We start from the raw sequence: 19,706 nt of genomic DNA on the forward strand, positions 1-19,706 counted from the left end.
ACGGGGGTGTGTGGGGGAGAACCCCCCCCCACTTTACTTTATACAGATCACGCCGTGTTGTGGGGGTGTTGTGGGGTTTGGGGGGTTGTAACCCCCCACATTTTACTGAAAACTTCACTTTTTCCCTAAAAACAGGGAAAAAGTTAAGTTTACAGTATAATTAGGGGGGTTACAACCCCTCAAACCACTCACAACGCCGCCGCGATCTGTATTAAGTAAAGTGGGGGGCTCCCCAACAAAAACCCCCGTCGGAGCCCCTAAAAACCGTCATTTTCTTCGGCGCACGCCTCCGTCTTGCGCTCAGTTGTCGGCGCGCGCCTTTGTCTTCCGCGGTGTTGTCTATGAACCCTATCTGCCTGCTTTCTCTCATACGGAGTCAAAGAAAAAAGGATTTGGTGGTGCATTTGCTGAATGTCAAGCGTGCTTGAAGTACCTTGAAGTTACCAATAAGTTTAGTATATCAGATCATCACTTTGTTCTGACAAGTCATGTCAAGAAAAAGAGGCCAACGTCTAAAATCTTGATTTCCAGATGGATCAAGATGGCCATTTTCTCCGTGTATGTCGGCTACTAAAAGCAGCCACTGATCACATTGAAAGCTCACTCTACCAGAGGAGTTACTACATCTTGGGCAGAGACTAGGGCTGTCTTGGCCAGGAAAGACGCCACTTTCAGGTCCTCTGTCCTAAAGACAGGCTCATTGTGCCTGCCCTACAGTTCAGGACCACTAGACACATTGCACTAGAAAGAAAGATTACTTCAATCTATTTTTCTTGTAGATGTGTCTAGTGATCCTGGAGTCCTGCCCTATATGTAGGCTTCGCCTGCCTTCTTCCTTAGAATCAGTCTGGTGCTGGAGAAATATCTGCCTTTCAGAACTAAGGAAAAAGAGAAAGAGAATGCTCTAGAAAGCGTACAATTTGCTTCAAGTCCCCGCTAGATAGCGGAACATGTGAGTAGCTACTTAGTGTTGGTTGCACATGTTTTCGTATCTGTTTTTATAACAGATGTTTGAATGTTTCTTGCTAATGTTTGTTACAGAGCAGAATTGTACTGTTGGGTATTCCTCCCCTTTTCTCTCTTTCGAGTCAAATCTTTCATTACAGTACTGCTTGATTGCTTTTGTACAAACTGAAGGAGCAGGGGGCCTGGGATGAAGGTGGAGCTGAAAACATGATTTACAATTTTCTACAAGTAGCTTGCAGGTTTAGATACAAGACCCTATGGTTCAAGACCACTAGACACATCTACAAGAAAGAAAATTATAGAAGTAAGAACCTACCGTATATACTCGAATATAACATGAGATTTTGGGGCCAACTGACGGGTTTTTTACTTTCCTCCCGCGTATCTTTTTGAATCCCTGGTGGTCCAGCGATGTACTGGGTAGGAACAAGCTTTCCACAATCCTGCCCCACGCTGAGCCCCTCTGAATGGCTGCTGCAAGGTCTTACGGTCCAGCGATGTACCGGGCAGGAGTGAGGTTTTTGGTGGCAGCCATTGAGGGAGCAGCTCAGGGCCGGGCAGAATCACGGAAAGCTCGCTCCTGCCTGGTACACTGCTGGACCACCAGAGATTCAAAAAGGTATGTGGGGGAGGCGGGAGGGAGGTAACAAATAGTCAGAGTCGGCCGGGACAGGAGTCAGGAGAGATCCCTCCTGTCCCAGCCTACCACTGGACCACCAGGTCATATGGCAGGCTCGGTGGAGGCCTGCAGGACATCAGGAGAGAGAGAGGACAGGGAGGTGGGACAGGGTGCACAGCCGAGCAGGGAGGGGGGGAACAGGGTGGAGAGCCTGGCAGGGTACACACACACACACTTATATTTGAGTCAATCTTTTTTTCCTCCTTTTTTGGGGGAAAAAGGGTACCTCAACTTATATTTGGATCATCTTATAATCGAGTATATACATAATCTCTTTCTGTTGCAGTTCAGCTGCTTGTGGTCACATAACAGAATTAAGTTTCTGTTCAGCCAGTCACTGGTCCAGTCTGCCGTTCATTTTGTTTTATTTTGCAGTATACCTGTATTTGATTTAAAAAAAAAAAAAAAAGTAAAATTATAAGCCAATTTCAGTTGCTGTTCTTTTAAAGAAATAATGGTTTGGTAGCTGTGTTAGCACTTTTAAAGATGATAAATGTATATAAAACAAAAATAAAAAATATAAATAAGCTACTACTAATCATTTCTATAGCGCTATTAGATGTACGCAGCGCTGTACACATTGAGCGGCATTTTAAAAAAAAAGTCTAAGTCGAACTTGGATGTTTCCAGCTGAATTTCCAAAGTTGGAGGTACAAAAATTTTCGAATGGCAAACTGAGATACAGAGGGAGGAGCCAAAGGTCCTGATTGGCCTTAGACTCCTCCCCCTTGTATCCAAGGATACAGAGGGAGGAGCCAAAGGCTCTAATTGGCTCAGACGCCTAAGGCCCCTACCAAGGCATCTGAACCAATCAGGGTCTTTGGCACCTCCCCGTGCATCACATGATGCACCGAGGAGGGAAAGGCCTGCCATTTTGGACTGGCAGGCCTACGAACGGAACAAACTTAGCTTCCCTCCTCCAATTTCTCTGAAAAGGTACAGGGAAGGGTTTGGAGAGTGGTGGAGGGGCTTGGAGGGAAACTCCAGTGGCAGAAGAGCGTGGACATCCCTCCTGCCTTTTTTTGAAGGGAAGGGGAGGGCACCTGATGGAGGGCACCTGATGCAGGAGTGGACCTTCGGTGGAAGGAGGGAGTGGGCATCCCTTCTGCAATTTTTTTCTCATGTGGGGAAGTTGGAATTGGCATGGCAGAAGGAAGTGGGCATCCTTCTTGCCATTTTGCGGGGGGGGGGGTGTCAACATGGCAGGAGGGAGTGCGCATCCTTCCTGCCATTTTTGTCTCACATGGAGGGGGCGAATAGCAGGAGGGAATGGCCATCCCTCCAGATGATTTTCGCTAATGACGGGGTGGGGGGATTCCCATTGGGGAGTGATGTCATTGGCGGGGGGAGGGAGGGCTTTTTTTTAATAGGCCAGCTATTGTGTATGTGTAACACACATAGCATCTGTGCCTATTAAAATAAATAAAGAAAAAGAAAAGTTTTCCTGTCCCAAACAGCTCAGTGGCATGAAGCTTTCCCCTGCCTCTCTGCTATTACAGTGATCCATTGGATCAGAGAGTCAGGGATTATAGCAAACATCTGCATGAATCATTTGCATGCAAACTTTTTAGGGCATCAATAGCTCTTTCTGAATTGGCCAAAAAATTGGATCGGTGCAAACCCACACGGTCTTACCGATCCTCTTAGTACATCTAGGTCCTAGATTGGTCACTGTTAGAAACAAGGAACTGGTCTGACTCAGCATGGCTGTTCTTATGAGGTATTGCCTTCAAAAGCTAGACAATAAATGTATTATTAATCCAATAAAATAATCCAATAAAAAAGGTACAATCTGTTTAGTACATACAAAAGAAATGGCCAAATCGCTAAAAGAAGCAAGGCATACTAAATGGGTAATGACAAATGTCAATAGGTTAATTAGTTTTATATATTATATGTTTTCAGATTCAGTACCATGGTTACAACTGGTAATTCACTAGGGCTTTTTTCCTACCCTGTGTCTGGAGGTGAATCACACCCCTAAAGCACAGTAATTGATTATCACTGTGAGAGAGAAAAAAAGAAAAAACCTTGTACAAGCACTTGATATGTAAGCAGTATTAAGATTTTGAAATTGTACTTTTTCCAAACTTACATAAGAACATAAGAATTGCCATCTCCGGATCAGACCCTAGGTCCATCAAGTCTGGTGATTCGCGCACGCGGAGGCCCCGCCAGATGTACCCTAGTATAGTTTTAGTCCCCATATCACTATGCTTCTCATAAGGAGTTGTGCATCTAGTTTACCCTTCCCCGATCACTCTATGCCACTCATAAGGAGATGTACATCTAGCTTACCCTTAAATCCTAGAACAGTGGATTCTGCAATTATCTCCTCTGGGAGAGCATTCCAGGTGTCCACCACTCGCTGCGTGAAACAGAACCTCCTGATATTTGTCCTGGACCTGTCTCCCCTCAGCTTTAGTCCATGCTCTCTTGTCCGTGTCACATTGGACATTGTAAATAACTTTTTCCTGCTCTATTTTATCGATTCCTTTCAGTATTTTGAAAGTCTCAATCAGATCCCCTCGCAGTCTCCTCTTCCCAAAGGAGAACAACCCCAGTCTCTTAAGTCATTCCTTGTAATCCAGGTTCTCCATACCTTTCACTAGCTTGTCCATTTTTTGTTAGTTTTGAACCATGAGATTAATTTCATTCATTATGGCAAAATTCATTTACTGTAGTTTTATTTCTGTGCCAAAACTCAAGGACTTCGTAAGTTTTAGCACAGAAATAAGCTAGAATAAAACTTCCTTTGCTAAACAAAATTACAGTGGTACCTTGGTTTACGAGCATAATTCGTTCCAGAAGCATGCTCGTAATCCAAAGTACTCGTTTATCAAAGCAAAGTGCTCCATAGAAAATAGTGGCAACGTAGACGATTCGTTCCAGAACCCAAAAGGTGGCCCAGGAGTCTGTATCTGCCGGGTGTTGCAGCGCCGTCTCCTCCATCCATCATCCACTGAAGAACCCAGCAGTGCTGCTTCGGGGGATGCTTCTAATGTCCGGAGAACCCTGCAGTGCCGCTTCAGAGGGATACCTCTTCCGTCCACCAGTCAGCCTTCCAAGTCGGGTGCCTTCCGCATGTTGGAGAGCCTTTATCTGAGCCTATGCAGCCGAGTGCCGTCTCACCTGCACGTTCCTTATGACATGCACAACGTCGATGATTGACGTTCATGATCATGCGCAACGTGCAAGTAGGATGGCACTCAGCTGCGTTGGCTCAGAATGAGGCCCTCCAACATGTGTAAGGCACCCCACATGGGAGGCTGGCCAGCGGATGGAAGAGGAATCCCCTGAAGCAGCGCTTCCTGCAGCTGTAAATGCTCGTTTATTGGGGCAGTGCTCGGTTTGCGAGACAAAAGTTTGCTGACTGTTTTGCTCTTCTTGCAAACCACTCGTAAACCGCGTTACTCGCAAACCGAGGTTCCACTGTAATTGTATAACTCAAAACTGACAAAAATGAACTGAGTGACTTTTGGAAAAGTGCTCAATTCTGATTAAATATGATCCCATATTTCCTTTTTATTTTTTATTTTTTTTAATTCTTTATTCATTTTAAAAATCTTTCATCAAGTGTACAATATTCATAATCAACACAATAAGACAAGGCACTTGTATATCTTATATTATATTCTAAGCATATAAATGTAACCCTCTCCCCACCCTCCCTCATAACCCTTCATTCATGTAATGAAACCTATCTTTGTATCCCTCCCCCCTCCTATTATTATATGATGTCTGACTAATAGGAAAATGGCATTTAATCATGACAAAAAGATGCCAATGGCCCCCATATTTTAATAAAATTATTATAATTTCCATTTTGTGTCGCTATTGATCTTTCCATTCTATATATGTGGCATAATGAATTCCACCAAAAATTAAAGTTTAACCTAGTATGATCTTTCCAGTTATTAGTAATATGTTGGATGGCCACTCCAGTCATAATCATTAAAAGTTTATTATTACTCGATGTTATCTGACTCTTTTTTCTCATACACATTCCAAATATCACTGTATCATAAGATAACACTACATGGTTTTCCAGTAAACAATTTATTTGATCCCAGATTGAGTTCCAAAAGGCTAAAATATAAGGACAGTAGAATAAAAGATGGTCCAAAGTCCCTACCTCCGACTTACAATGCCAGCATCTATTGGACAAGGTACTATTTAACTTTTGCAATCTAACTGGGGTCCAAGAAGCTCTATGTAACAAGAAAAAACAAGTTTGTCTCATAGACGCTGACATTGTATATCTCATTCTCCAAGACCAAATTTGTGGCCATTGAGATGCTGAAATCTGATGTTTAATCTCAATGCTCCAAATATCCCTCAGACCATTTTTAGTTTTTTTTTTAACCAAATTACTAATAGTTTTATACCACTGTGCGGCCAGGGCACAGGTAAAGATGGTAATATTTTTTAGGACTTTCTTTACAGCTAATTGTTATGGGAACGCATTGATATGGTATGAGCTTGTCTGCAGGTCATTTTTATTAAATACTTAGTTTTGTATCTCATAATTCCAGCTTTGTATCTCATAATTCCAGGAACACTTGGAGTATGTACTTGCTTGGTTGCTTCTGTATTAAGCTCTTTTGGATCTTTCCTTTCAGATACAAGTTGATTGCACTGCATTCTATTCTTTCTACTCAAGACCAGGCAGAAGCATTTACGCTGCCCCCTACAGGAGTCAGAAAGGTACTGCACAATCAACCAATAAAATTCTATTAAATTTTAGTGTCATAATCACAGCTTCCAATTTCATATAGTAGCTTGGGAATAGATTCAATAAGAGAATGTTTCTGAAATTCTGTGTCCATTTTGTGGCATGATTATTTAAATTTGAACATATATTTGAATATTGCATGCTGTTGATTTTGTTTTACTCTATAAAATTATCCAGGGACATAGGAAAAGTTAGAAAATGACATTAGAAAATGACATTTATTGAGTGGGGAAAAGAGGATCATAGTGATAAATATATGAAAAAAGAAGGGGGATTGACATGAAGAAGTGATCTGGAACTTGGGGGTGGGGGAGAAAGGGAATGTGGATTATGGATGAAGAAAAGGAATCCTGGAGTAAGGAGGGAGGAGCCCTTTTCACACACAAAACACTAGTACTAATCAATTATGTTTCTTGCCCCCCTCCTCCCAGGTGTGGCTCTCTTTGTCACACAGATGATCCCCATCCATTTCTTGTCTATTTTTTTATTTCACACACATACACGCAAAGCACTGCTTCATCCTGGCTCTCCCAGCATTCCAGCACTTTAGTTTCTGGCTCCACAGCAGCAAAGTACTATAGCTGGCTTTACAGACTTCTTAGTATGGTTCTTCTCCCACTTTTATACTTTGTTCTCTGGCTCTGGCCTGTCCACTTAGTTGCCACTTTGTTTACTAACAGCAATGATGAGAGTTATGTTACTACTTCTGTGGCTGCTCCAGCCTGGCCCTTTAGTATCCAATTTTGTGTGATGATGGGGTGATGTTGCCACTGCAGCTGTGAACTGGTTGTCTGTCTGTAGCTTCACTTATAAAGCTTTGGATATCATTTTAAAAGTGTCTTCTTGTGTAAATAGCAGCATTTATATTTGTAGATTGGCTGCACATGTAGTTACATCAGAAAGATGTATGTGAAGATGGTCAAGGTTCAGACATTTTGAGGGGGTATTGTATGGGTATTTGGGCAGGCCAAAAATGAATACATGTTGTGCATCTTAAATTGGGAATACATCCATCCTAAATAGTAGGAAAGTAAACTCTCAGAGTCTACTTGCCCTTTCATACTATTGCCAACTTACCCATTCATGCAAAAATTGTTGAAAAGATTGACTTCTCTTATCTTTCCAGTTTTCTAGATAAAATAAATATTCTTCACCCAAATCAGACAGGATTTAGGCTAACACCATTCTGCTGAAACTTCATTGATCGGTCTTACTGCTAGTATACTCTATCATTTAGACCATTGTAAATCTGTACTTCTACTTTCTCTTGATCTGACATCTGCATGCGATACTGTGAATCATAGTAACATAGTAGATGACGGCAGATAAAGACCCGAATGGTCCATCCAGTCTGCCCAACCTGATTCAATTTAAATTATTTTTTTTTTTTTTTTTCTTCTTAGCTATTTCTGGGCGAGAATCCAAAGCTTTACCCGGTACTGTGCTTGGGTTCCAACTGCCGAAATCTCTGCAGTTGGAACCCAAGCACAGTACCGGGTAAAGCTTTGGATTCTCGCCCAGAAATAGCTAAGAAGAAAAAAAAATAATAATAATTTAAATTGAATCAGGTTGGGCAGACTGGATGGACCATTCGGGTCTTTATCTGCCGTCATCTACTATGTTACTATGATTCACAGTATCGCATGCAGCTGTTAGATCAAGAGAAAGCAGAAGTACAGATTTACAATGGTCTAAATTCTCTTCTGCTTAATAGGCTTTACCAAATTGGCATCACAGGCACTGTCTTTGACTGGTTTGTTTCCCACTTTACTAAAAGGAGATACCAAGTCCATTTCAAGAGTCATCTAAAACTTACATCCTGCCCTGTGGCATTCCTCAGAGCTCAAGTCTAGCTCCAATTCTTTTCAATATCCTTTTAGGGTCACTGTTAACTCTAGCACAGTCTATAGGTCTGACAGCTTTTGTTTATGCAGACGATATACAACTTCTTTGTCTACTTGATCCAGCCAACATTTCTAGTATTCACAGTATCAATCAAAACTTAGTTCAGATTAATTCTACTCAATTCCAAAAAAGTCCAAAGCCCCTTTTTTTTCAACTGATCAACTTGGAGAACTAGCTACCCCTATTCTTCTTTCTAACACTTCTGTTCCTTTGGCTTCCTCGCTGAAGATATTTGGTGTTATATTGGACAACAAACTAAGCTTTCAACCTCAGATACTTCAATTGTATGACAATATTTTTTCAAGCTGCACGTTGCATGTCTTTTAGGCTATTGGTATAGTCATCAATCTTGTTGGTCCTAGATTACTGTAACATTATCTAACTGGGATCTCACAAAAAAAAATCTCTAATAGATTAAGAATAATACAAAACACAGCAGTCTGCTTGATTTTTTGCTTAAAAAAATATGACCCTTATTATTCAAAGCTTCATTGGTTGCCATTCAAGGCTAGAGTCCTGTTTTAAGACCCCAGCTTACCTCTTTTCTCACTTTGAATTTTATAAGTCTAACAAGAACACACGAAAAGCTTATTGGTTCACATTTCCAACATCAAAATTATGTTGCTATAAGAGATTCTTAGGAAAAACGTTTGCATTTCAGGCTACTGTAATGAATACTTGGTGGAGTACTCTTACTCCCCAAGCCCAATCTTATTATTCTTTTAGAAAATTGTTGAAAACTTACCTGTTTGATAAATTTGTGACCTGACTGCCATTGTTGTATTTTCTGAGATGTGTATGACATGTTTATATGATTCGCTGATTGTACAGTTTTTCTTCATGTTAACCGCCTACAACTAAATGGTATGGCGGTATATAAGAAGTTATTATAATAAAGTTATTATTACTTGAGCTATTAGCTATTCTCAAAGGAAATCCATAAATGGATAATGCAAACATTATTTCAAGACTAAGGATGCAGCAAGGTCTGGGAGGCCTCAGTGTCAGCTCCTGAAATTATTGAGGATCATATCCATGACCTGATTTTATCAGATTGGTGAATATCAGCTAAAACAAGCTAAAACAATTGCTGAGACACTACAGATATCCAGGGAACATATTAGGTATATATTCCACAAGCAGCTAAGTATGCAGAAGCTGTCATCCAAGTGGGTGCCCAAATGTTTGAATACTGACGAGAAACAACGTTGAGTGGACACTTCCAAGCTGATTTTGCAGCATTTTCAGTGAGCTAGTGCCAACTTTTTGGAATGACTAGTTACTATTGATGAAACATGATTACACTACTATAATCCTGAGACAAAACAACAGTCCATACGATGGGGCACTCAAATTCTCCAAGGCCAAGGAAATTCAAGACCCATAAGTCAGCAGGAAAGATCATGGACATAGTGTTTTGGGATTAGGAAAGTGCTATAATGACTGACTATCTTCCAAGGGACCAAACAGTTAATGCAGAATACTCCTGTAACTTGCTGTGCTGATTAAAGGAGGCATTGAAATTAAAAAGGAGAGGGAAGCTATGGAAAAGTGTTTTCTTTTTGCAAGACAATTCACCTGTTCACAAAACTAGCAAGACGACAGATATTTTAATGCAGTTGGGGTTTCAGTTCATAGACCATCCACCCTGCTCACCAGTTCTTGCTTCATCTGACTATTTTCTGTTTTCTATAACTTAGAAAGAGTTTGAAAAGGCGACAATTTTTGAGTTATTCAGAAGTGATTGCAACAGCGGAGCAGTATTTCAATGACCAGACAGCAGAGTATTTTTTTAAAGTGTTACAGAAACTTCAGACACGATGTGCCAAGTGTGTTGAACTTAAGGGTGAATATGAGGAATAACTTGTAAGTTTCATGGCTCCATGTCATTCCCTTCTTGGTTGGACTGGGAACATTTCAGTACCCTCTCGTATCTGAGTCCCCTCCTATTATCCTGAGTACATAAGGGATGTATTTAAAGGCACTTAACCTGAATAAGTGCTGGCAAAAGGGATGTTAAGTGATGTTAATCAGATGTTACAAAATATTCTTCTGACCACCTTGGCACTATTTAGACAGTGTCAAGGTGGAACTTAGGTGGAGCTTGAGATTATCTAGTTAGTGTCCATAGCAAAAAGGCCATCCTAACTTTATCCAGTTGGCTATCCAGTTAGTGGAATGGAAGAGTAGCATAATGGTTAGTGTAGTGGGCCTTGATCCTGGCATACTGGGTTCAATTCCCTATAGCTCCGTGTGACATTGGTTAAGTCACTTAACATTGTATTGCCCCAGGTACAAAAACTTAGATTGTGTGCCCACTAGGGGCAGGTACCTGCATATATGTATGCAGTGCTATGTACTTCTAATAGCGTTATTGAAATGATTAATAGTAGTAGTGGTCGGCATATTACCAGTCTATGGGTACAGTTGCTGAATATCTGGCTTTATTTTAACCGTGGTAGCTGGTGTTTTGCTTAAATGCTTGCCATCTCAGTTTAATATTGGCCAGAAAGTTTAATCTGCAGTCTATGTCACCTCAGTAAAACTATAGAAAAATAGACAAATGTAGTGCAAAATATAGACAGCAGATATAAATTCTCAAAACTGACACATTTCGATCACTAAATTGAAAATAAAATCATTTTTCCTACCTTTGCTCTCTGCTGATTTCATGAGTCTCTGGTTGCACTTCCTTCTGACTGTTCATCCAATATTTATTTCTTTCTGCTTCCTGCATGCCTCTCTCCAATTCAAATAAATGCAAAGTAATGCATTTAGGAATTAATAATTGGAAGGAGCCCTATATGCTGGGAGGGGAGAGGCTGATATGCACAGATGGGAAGAGGGACTTTGGGATGATAGTGTCCGAAAATCTAAAGGCGAAAAAACAGTGCGACAGGGTGGTAGCTGCTGCCTGAAGTATGCTGGGATGTATAAAGAGAGGCGTAACCAGTAGAAGAACGAAGGTGTTGATGCCTCTGTACATGTTGTTGGTGAGGCCCCACTTGGAGTCTTGTGTTCAGTTTTGGAGACTATCTGGCGAAGGACACAAAAAGGCTTGAAGCGGTCCAGAGGAGGACGACGAATTGCGACAAAAGACGTATAAGGAGAGACTGGAAGCCCTGAATATGTATACCTTAGAGGAAAGGAGGGACAGGGGAGATATGGTTCAGACGTTCAAATACTTGAAAGGTATTAATGTAGAACAAAATATTTTCCAGAGAAAGGAAAATGGTAAAACCAGAGGACATAATTTGAAGTTGAGGGGTGGGAGACTCAAGAGCAATGTAAGGAAATTCTTCTTTACGGAGTGAGTGGTGGATGCCTGAAATGCGTTCCTGAGAGAGGTGGTGGAGAGGAAAACAGTGACGGAGTTCAAAAAAGCAAGGTATGAACACAGAGGATCTAGAATCAGAAAATAAGAGTAAATATTGAAGAACTAAGGCCATTACTGGGCAGACTTGCATGGTTTGTGTCTGTATATGGCTGTTTGGGGGATATACTGTCTTCAACTTGCCAGTATTAAGGAGGAGCTCTGCAAACTTAAACAGGAATTGAATACAATTAAAGCAGCTTCCATCACTCCACAAAATCATACCAACTTACCACCTCTACCTCAAAGAATAAAACAGCCCAGGAATAAATGGGTCATAGTAGGCTCAGGAAGACTGCGACATGTAACACAGAAACATCCACCTTCACTAATATTACCTCTACAGAATTCCTTCGCTCCACTAGTGCACTGCGATACTCAGGAAAACAGAAGGGAGGTGGGACTGGAACCAAGGTAACTCAAGAGAACAAGCGCACCCTAAGTACAAATAAAAAAGCCAAAAACAGAAAACTATTACTGTTGGGGGATTCCATCATCAGAGGCATTAACATTGGAACACAGGGCGAGGAGACCAAAATAGTGAAATGTCTTCCAGGATTCTCAGCTACCAGGAGTTCCAGGCAAATACTGACTATAATTAAGGAAGAAACTAAGGATTTTAACACTGATGTTGTTATCCATCTGGGAACAAATGACCTGGCCAACAATTCCACACTTGCAGCACAGAAAGCTTTTCGGGAGCTTGGTGAGGGCGTGAAACCTTTTGTAAAGACTTTAGCTTTTTCTGAAATACTGCCTGCATATGGAAAGGGAGAGCAAAGAGTGAAAAACACAGAGGACTTTAATAGATGGCTCAGAGCCTGGTGTCATCAAGAAGGCTTCAGGTACATAGGAGGATGGGGAAATACATGGAAGGACAAGAAGCTATATTGCACTGATGGGCTACATATTACTACAGCAGGAAAAAGAAACCTTGCAGAGAAATTTAGACAATATTTTTCTAGGCATTTAAACTAGAAGGTGGGGGTGGTGTATGTACGAAGGACAATTATAGAGACCACCCCCGGCAAAAGAAAAGATGTGATAGTAGTAAAGGCTGCAACATAAGCAATATCAGCAACTCATTTCTTAGTATAGCAACGGAAAGTGAAACGACACAAAAATCCATACGAAAAAGGAGATTATCGCTGAAAAATAGCTGGAAAGCGATGACCACAAATGCTCGCAGTCTAAGCAACAAGGTTCATGATCTGCAAGCCCTGATATTAGAGGCAGATCTAGATATTGTTGCTATCACAGAGACATGGTTCAGTGAATCACATGGATGGGATGAAAACATACCGGGATATAATCTTTTTAGGAAGGACAGAGATGGTCATAAAGGTGGAGGAGTAGCTCTCTATGTAAAGATCAATATCCAAGCGACCGAAATGCAAGGGACCTGGGGAGAGGAAGAAGCGATATGGATTGCTCTGAAAAGAGAAGATGGAACTTCTATCTACGTGGGTGTAGTCTATAGACCTCCGACTCAATCGCAGCAAATTGATAAGGATCTGATTGTGGATATCCAAAAGTTTGGAAGGAAAGAGGAGGTTCTGCTGTTGGGAGATTTCAACCTGCCGGATGCGGACTGGACTGTTCCGTCTGCGGAATCGGAAAGAAGTAGGGAGATTGTGGATGCCTTTCAAGAGGCTCTGCTCAGACAAATGGTGATGGAACCCACAAGGGAAAAAGCGATATTGGATCTGGTCCTCACAAATGGAGAGAGTATCTCTAATGTTCGAGTGGGTGCTCACCTGGGTAGTAGCGATCATCAAACGGTTTGGTTTGATATAACGGCTAAAGTGGAGAGCGGCCGCACGATACTTAAAGTCCTAGATTTCAAACGTACGGACTTTAATGCAATGGGAAAGTACCTGAAGAAAGAGCTGTTAGGATGGGAGGACATAAGAGAAGTGGAAAGACAGTGGTCTAAGCTGAAAGGAGCGATAAAAAAGGCTACGGACCTTTATGTGAAGAAAATCAATAAAAACAAGAGTAAAAGGAAACCGATATGGTTCTCCAACCTAGTGGCTGAGAAAATAAAGGCGAAAGAGTTGGCGTTCATGAAATATAAAAAACCCAAGAAGAGGAGAGCAGAAAGGACTACAGGGTGAAACTGAAAGAAGCCAAGAGAGAGATACGTTTGGCGAAGGCACAGGCGGAAGAACAAATGGCTAAAAATGTAAAAAAGGGAGATAAAATTTTTTTCAGATATATTAGTGAAAGGAAGAAGATAAAAAATGGAATTGCTAGGCTAAAAGATGCTGGGAACAAATATGTGGAGAGTGATGAGGAGAAAGCAAATGTGCTAAACAAATACTTCTGTTCTGTGTTCACAGAAGAAAATCCTGGAGAAGGACCGAGATTGTCTGGCAAAGTTACACGAGAAAATGGAGTAGATTCTGTGCCGTTCACGGAGGAGGGTGTTTATGAGCAACTTGAAAAACTGAAGGTGGACAAAGTGATGGGACCAGACGGGATCCATCCCAGGATACTAAGGGAGCTCAGAGAGGTTCTGGCGAGTCCTATTAAAGACTTGTTCAACAAATCTCTGGAGACGGGAGTGATTCCTGGGGATTGGAGGAGAGCGGATGTGGTCCCTATTCATAAAAGTGGTCACAGGGATGAAGCAGGAAACTACAGGCCAGTGAGCCTCACTTCAGTTGTTGGAAAAATAATGGAAGTGTTGCTGAAAGAAAGGATAGTGTACTTCCTTGAATCTAATGAGTTACAGGATCCGAGGCAACATGGCTTTACAAAAGGTAAATCGTGCCAAACGAACCTGATTGAATTTTTTGATTGGGTGACCAGAGAGCTGGATCGAGGACATATGCTAGATGTAATTTACTTGGATTTCAGCAAAGCCTTTGATACAGTTCCTCATAGGAGGCTGTTGAACAAACTTGAAGGGCTGAAGTTAGGACCCAAAGTGGTGAACTGGGTCAGAAACTGGCTGTCGGACAGACGCCAGAGGGTGGTGGTTAATGGAAGTCGCTCGAAGGAAGGAAAGGTGACTAGTGGAGTCCCTCAGGGTTTGGTGCTGGGGCCAATCCTGTTCAATATGTATGTGAGTGACATTGCTGAAGGGTTAGAAGGAAAAGTGTGCCTTTTTGCAGATGATACCAAGATTTGTAACAGAGTAGACACCGAAGAGGGAGTGGAAAATATGAAAAAGGATCTGCAAAAGTTAGAGGAATGGTCTAATGCCTGGCAACTAAAATTCAATGCAAAGAAATGCAGAGTAATGCATCTGGGGATTAATAATAGGAAGGAACCGTATATGCTGGGAGGAGAGAAGCTGATATGCACGGACGGGGAGAGGGACCTTGGGTTAATAGTGTCTGAAGATCTAAAGGCGAAAAAACAGTGTGACAAGGCAGTGGCTGCTGCCAGAAGGATGCTGGGCTGTATAAAGTGAGGCGTAGTCAGTAGAAGGAAGAAGGTGTTGATGCCCCTGTACAGGTCATTGGTGAGGCCCCACTTGGAGTATTGTGTTCAGTTTTGGAGACCGTATCTGGCGAAAGACGTAAGAAGACTTGAGGCAGTCCGAGGAGGGCGACGAAAATGATAGGAGGCTTGCGCCAGAAGACGTATGAGGAGAGACTGGAAGCCCTGAATATGTATACCCTAGAGGAAAGGAGAGACAGGGGAGATATGATTCAAATATTCAAATACTTGAAGGGTATTAACGTAGAACAAAATCTTTTCCAGAGAAAGGAAAATGGTAAAACCAGAGGACATAATTTGAGGTTGAGGGGTGGTAGATTCAGGGGCAATGTTAGGAAATTCTACTTTACGAAGAGGGTAGTGGATGCCTGGAATGCGCTCCCGAGAGAGGTGGTGGAGAGTAAAACTGTGACTGAGTTCAAAGAAGCGTGGGATGAACACAGAAGATTTAGAATCAGAAAATAATATTAAATATTGAACTAGGCCAGTTACTGGGCTGACTTGCACGGTCTGTGTCTGTGTATGGCCGTTTGGTGGAGGATGGGCAGGGGAGGGCTTCAATGGCTGGGAGGGTGTAGATGGGCTGGAGTAAGTCTTAACAGAGATTTTGGCAGTTGGAACCCAAGCACAGTACCGGGTAAAGCTTTGGATTCTTGCCCAAAAATAGCTAAGAAGAAAAATTAAAAAAAATAAAATAAAAATTTAAATTGAATCAGGTTGGGCAGACTGGATGGACCATTCGTGTCTTTATCTACCGTCATCTACTATGTTACTATGATAGGCTGGGGAGGGCTTTAATGGCTGGAAGGGTGTTGATGGACTGGAGTGAGCTTTGACAGAGACTTCAGTAGTTGGAACCTAAGAACAGTACCGGGCAGAGCTTTAGATTCTTTCCCAGAAATAGCTAAGGAGAAGAAGGAAAAAAAAATACCCCAACAAATTTTTAGATTGAATCAGGTTGGGCAGACTAGATGGACCATTCAGGTCTTTATCTGCCGTCATCTACTATCTTACATTCTATTCCCCAACCAACATCTCTTTCTGTCCTTCCATGAGTCCAACTTTTCTTCCTCTCTCCTCCACCCCTATTGGCAACATGTCTCCCCCTTTCTCATTCCATGCTGCAAAGGGAGTGGGGAAAGAGAGAGAAAGATATCCAGGGTGCATTTCTCCCACTCCCTCTACTGCCACATCCACATTTCTCCCTCCTTTCCACCAGTCCAACATCTTTTTCTCTCTGCCTCATGCACGCTTCCTCTCCTCCAGTCCTCATTCCCTCTCCCAACCAACATCTCTCTCTCTACCTCCATGAGTTTGACTTTTTTATTCTCTGCCCTCTCCCCTTTCCCCAATTGTGACATATCTCCTTACCTCCTTTCTTCCCTCTCCATCCATCTCTCACTCTCTCTGTCTGCATGAGTCCAACATTTTCTGCCTCCTATACTCTTTCTCTCCTCCAGACCTCATTCTCTTCCTCAACCAACATCTCTCTCTTTCGCTCCATGAGTCCAACTTTTCTTTCTTTCTCCTAAACCTCTATTGGCAACAAGTTTCTCTTTCTCTCTCTCTCTTATTATCCATCTGTCTTGAGATATCCAGGCATCTCTCCCACTCCCTCTACTGTTACATCCAACATTTCTCCCTCCTATCCCCCGGATCATGTGCAGCATTTTTCGCCACTGCCCACCAGCCCCATGAACATTTCTTCTTCTATCACCCCTCTCCAGCACAATGCCACATCTCTTCTTCCATCACTATGTCCAACATTCCTCCCCCTTGCAATCCCTTTCAATCTGTCCCTCTGTTCCATCACCATGTCCAACATTTCTCCATCTCATCCTTCACTCCCCCAAGCATCTCCCTCTACTCTCTCTATGACCAATTTTCCTTTCTTCCTTTCCTCATGTGCTCACATATTTATACCCAACTCATACTCAAATACTCATACCCAACAATTCTCATACCCAAAAATTCTCCCTTTCTATTCCCTCCCTCCCATGTCCCAAGTTAGTGCCCCCTTCCTCCATCTCTTCTGTGTCCTATAATCATGCTCCCTCCCTTCTATTTGTGTCGAATTTGTGCCCCCTCCCCCTCCTTGCACATAAATAGCTGCCCGTACATAGAAGCCACCGCTGCCTCCTGGGATCTCGCCTTCCTGCCCATTTCCTGCCACAGCCAGGGATCCCTCCCTCCCTGACCGCCTGCGCGCCCCCCCTCCCTCCCCGAAGCTGACCTAGTTCTTGTTTGAGCCGCACTCACTCCTTCTGTCTTTAGCGGGGACAGCGCAAGCAGCGATTCACACATTGCACATGGCTGTCCCACAAGCCTTCCCTCTAACGTCAACCCTTATTTATTTATTTAATTCGATTTTTATCCTATCCTCCCAGTAGCTCAGAACGGGTTACAAGAAAACATTCACAGTGGAATACATTTGGACAATACAAAGACTATACAGCAACTTAAGTATAGGTTAAGAATGGAGAAGTGGGTGCAGGAGGAAGGGGGAATTTTATGGGGTGATGGGGCTTGATTGCAGTTGGAATTTTAGTTGAAGAGGAGGGTCTTAACAGCTTTCCAGAAGGTCATCAATGAGTTCTGTAATCTGATTTGCGGGGGGAATTGGTTCCAGAGTTGGGGGATGAAGTGGCTGTAGGAGCGTTTGAGGGCAGTTTCTGACAGGAGAGTCCTTCCTGGGGGATGCATAGGTGTTTCTCCGTTTCAGAGCGGAGGAGGTGAGTGGGGATGTATAGAGTTAGCTTGGATCCTATGTAGGCTGGGATGGTGGTGTAAATTCTTTCATGCGCTATTACCAGGACCTTGAATGTGCAGTGTTAGTTGATCGGAAGCCAGTGTTCTGTGCGGAGGGCTGGGGAGATGGGGTGATGGTAGTAGAGGCTGTGTAGGAGGCGGTTTGCTGCATTTGAGATCTTTTTTGGCCACTTCGTTAAATAGGGAGTTTCAGTAATCCATCCTGGAGAGAACAACTGAAAACCTGGCTTTTCCCTAGCATATAAGAACATAAGAACATAAGCAGTGCCTCCGCCGGGTCAGACCATAGGTCCATCCCGCCCGGCAGTCCGCTCCCGCGGCGGCCCGAACAGGTCACGGCCTGTCTGAGTCACCAGAAGGGGCCCCCTTGCCACCTTGGTTTCCCATTGAGTTCTATCTTCCCATCGAAGTCCCAACCCTCCGGTCTTGCACATGCACGACCAGAGCAGGCCGCGACCCCTGGTTAGCTTTCTATACCTGTGTTACATCTCAGCACCTCTCTCAGTATCCCACGATCCCCCTATCCCTCAGGAATCTGTCCAATCCCTGTTTGAATCCTTGTACCGTACTCTGCCTGATCACTTCCTCCGGTAGCGCATTCCAAGTGTCCACGACCCTTTGGGTGAAAAAAAACTTCCTTGCATTTGTTCTGAACCTATCTCCCTTCAGTTTCTCCGAATGCCCCCTCGTGCCTGTTGACCCCTTCAGCCTGAAGAATCTGTCCCTATCCACCCTCTCTATGCCCCTCATGATCTTGAAGGTCTCTATCATATCTCCCCTGAGCCTCCTTTTTTCCAGAGAGAAGAGCCCCAGCCTATCCAACCTCTCGGCGTATGGGCAGTGTTCCAGCCCTCTTACCAGCTTCGTTGCTCTCCTTTGGACTCTCTCAAGGAAGGAAGGAGATGAACCACTGGAGGGCAGAGTCCTTGATTCCGAGGTCACAGAGTCTGGCTAAGAGTAGGTGGTGGTCGACATCAGAGAGGTTTCTGGGTCAGCTATTACGTGCAGCTTGTGAATTGCTGTGTGTGCCATCCATGCAAGGAGTGCTGCTGAAGACTGAAGGAGAGAGTGTGGCTCAAAGTAGGTGGTAACTGTGTCGGCTTCAGGACCAGGTGGGGGCAGGCAAACAGGCAGAGATTGCTGGAAGTGGCTTTGTGGGGAGAGGGCGTGCAGGAATGTGGGATACCCAGCGGTGGCAGCGGTCGCCTCTACAGATGGGTGTTCCCCCCCAGTAAGCAGTCGCATACCCCCAAGAGTACGCATACCGCATGTTGAAAAACACTGGTCTAGAGTTCTATAACCTTATGATTGTTTATTATTGGGAGTTTCTCTGGTGTACATTATCGAGTATTCCACACCATTTTCTATAACTTCATTAAAATTCTTATTTCAGGTGATCTGTTGAAAAAGGTAGATATTTCTGTGTAATTTGGTAATACTGCATAAATTCTGACCATTCGTTTCCAAGCTAATTTGTATTTTAACATTATGGGGGTAAATTTTTTTCCTTCTATGTAAAACTGCATGGTGTTTCCCTAGAAAGATAAGTTGATGAAACTCTTTTTATACTTACATGAACACAGACAATTATTTATATGAGTTCATGATAGTTGGATATAATTTGTGTGGTGATTGGAAATCAATTTGATCTGTGGTGGTTTCTAAAGATATGAGAACAGTTTAAAAAAATATGTATTAAGTTATTAATAAGGTGACTGAACTACATATATACTCTCTAATATTCTCTCTAATAGTACCCCACCCCTTTGTTTCAGCATTGAAAAACCCTGTACATTTAGTCTTAAAAGCCAAATTTAGATTCCTCCAAT

General features: G+C 42.8%; 1 protein-coding gene across 1 annotated transcript in view; it reads left to right on the forward strand.

Annotated features, from left to right (window-relative positions):
• Nucleotides 1-19,706, forward strand: part of DHX29 (DExH-box helicase 29) — a 213,170-nt gene that overhangs the window by 134,713 nt on the left and 58,751 nt on the right. The window contains exon 17 of the mRNA XM_033931250.1: nt 6,268-6,352. Within this exon, the coding sequence (XP_033787141.1) occupies nt 6,268-6,352 (85 nt within the window). The remainder of the gene's footprint in view (nt 1-6,267; nt 6,353-19,706) is intronic.

The sequence above is a fragment of the Geotrypetes seraphini genome, chromosome 1, assembly GCF_902459505.1.
Source record: "Geotrypetes seraphini chromosome 1, aGeoSer1.1, whole genome shotgun sequence".
Lineage (NCBI taxonomy): Eukaryota > Metazoa > Chordata > Amphibia > Gymnophiona > Dermophiidae > Geotrypetes > Geotrypetes seraphini.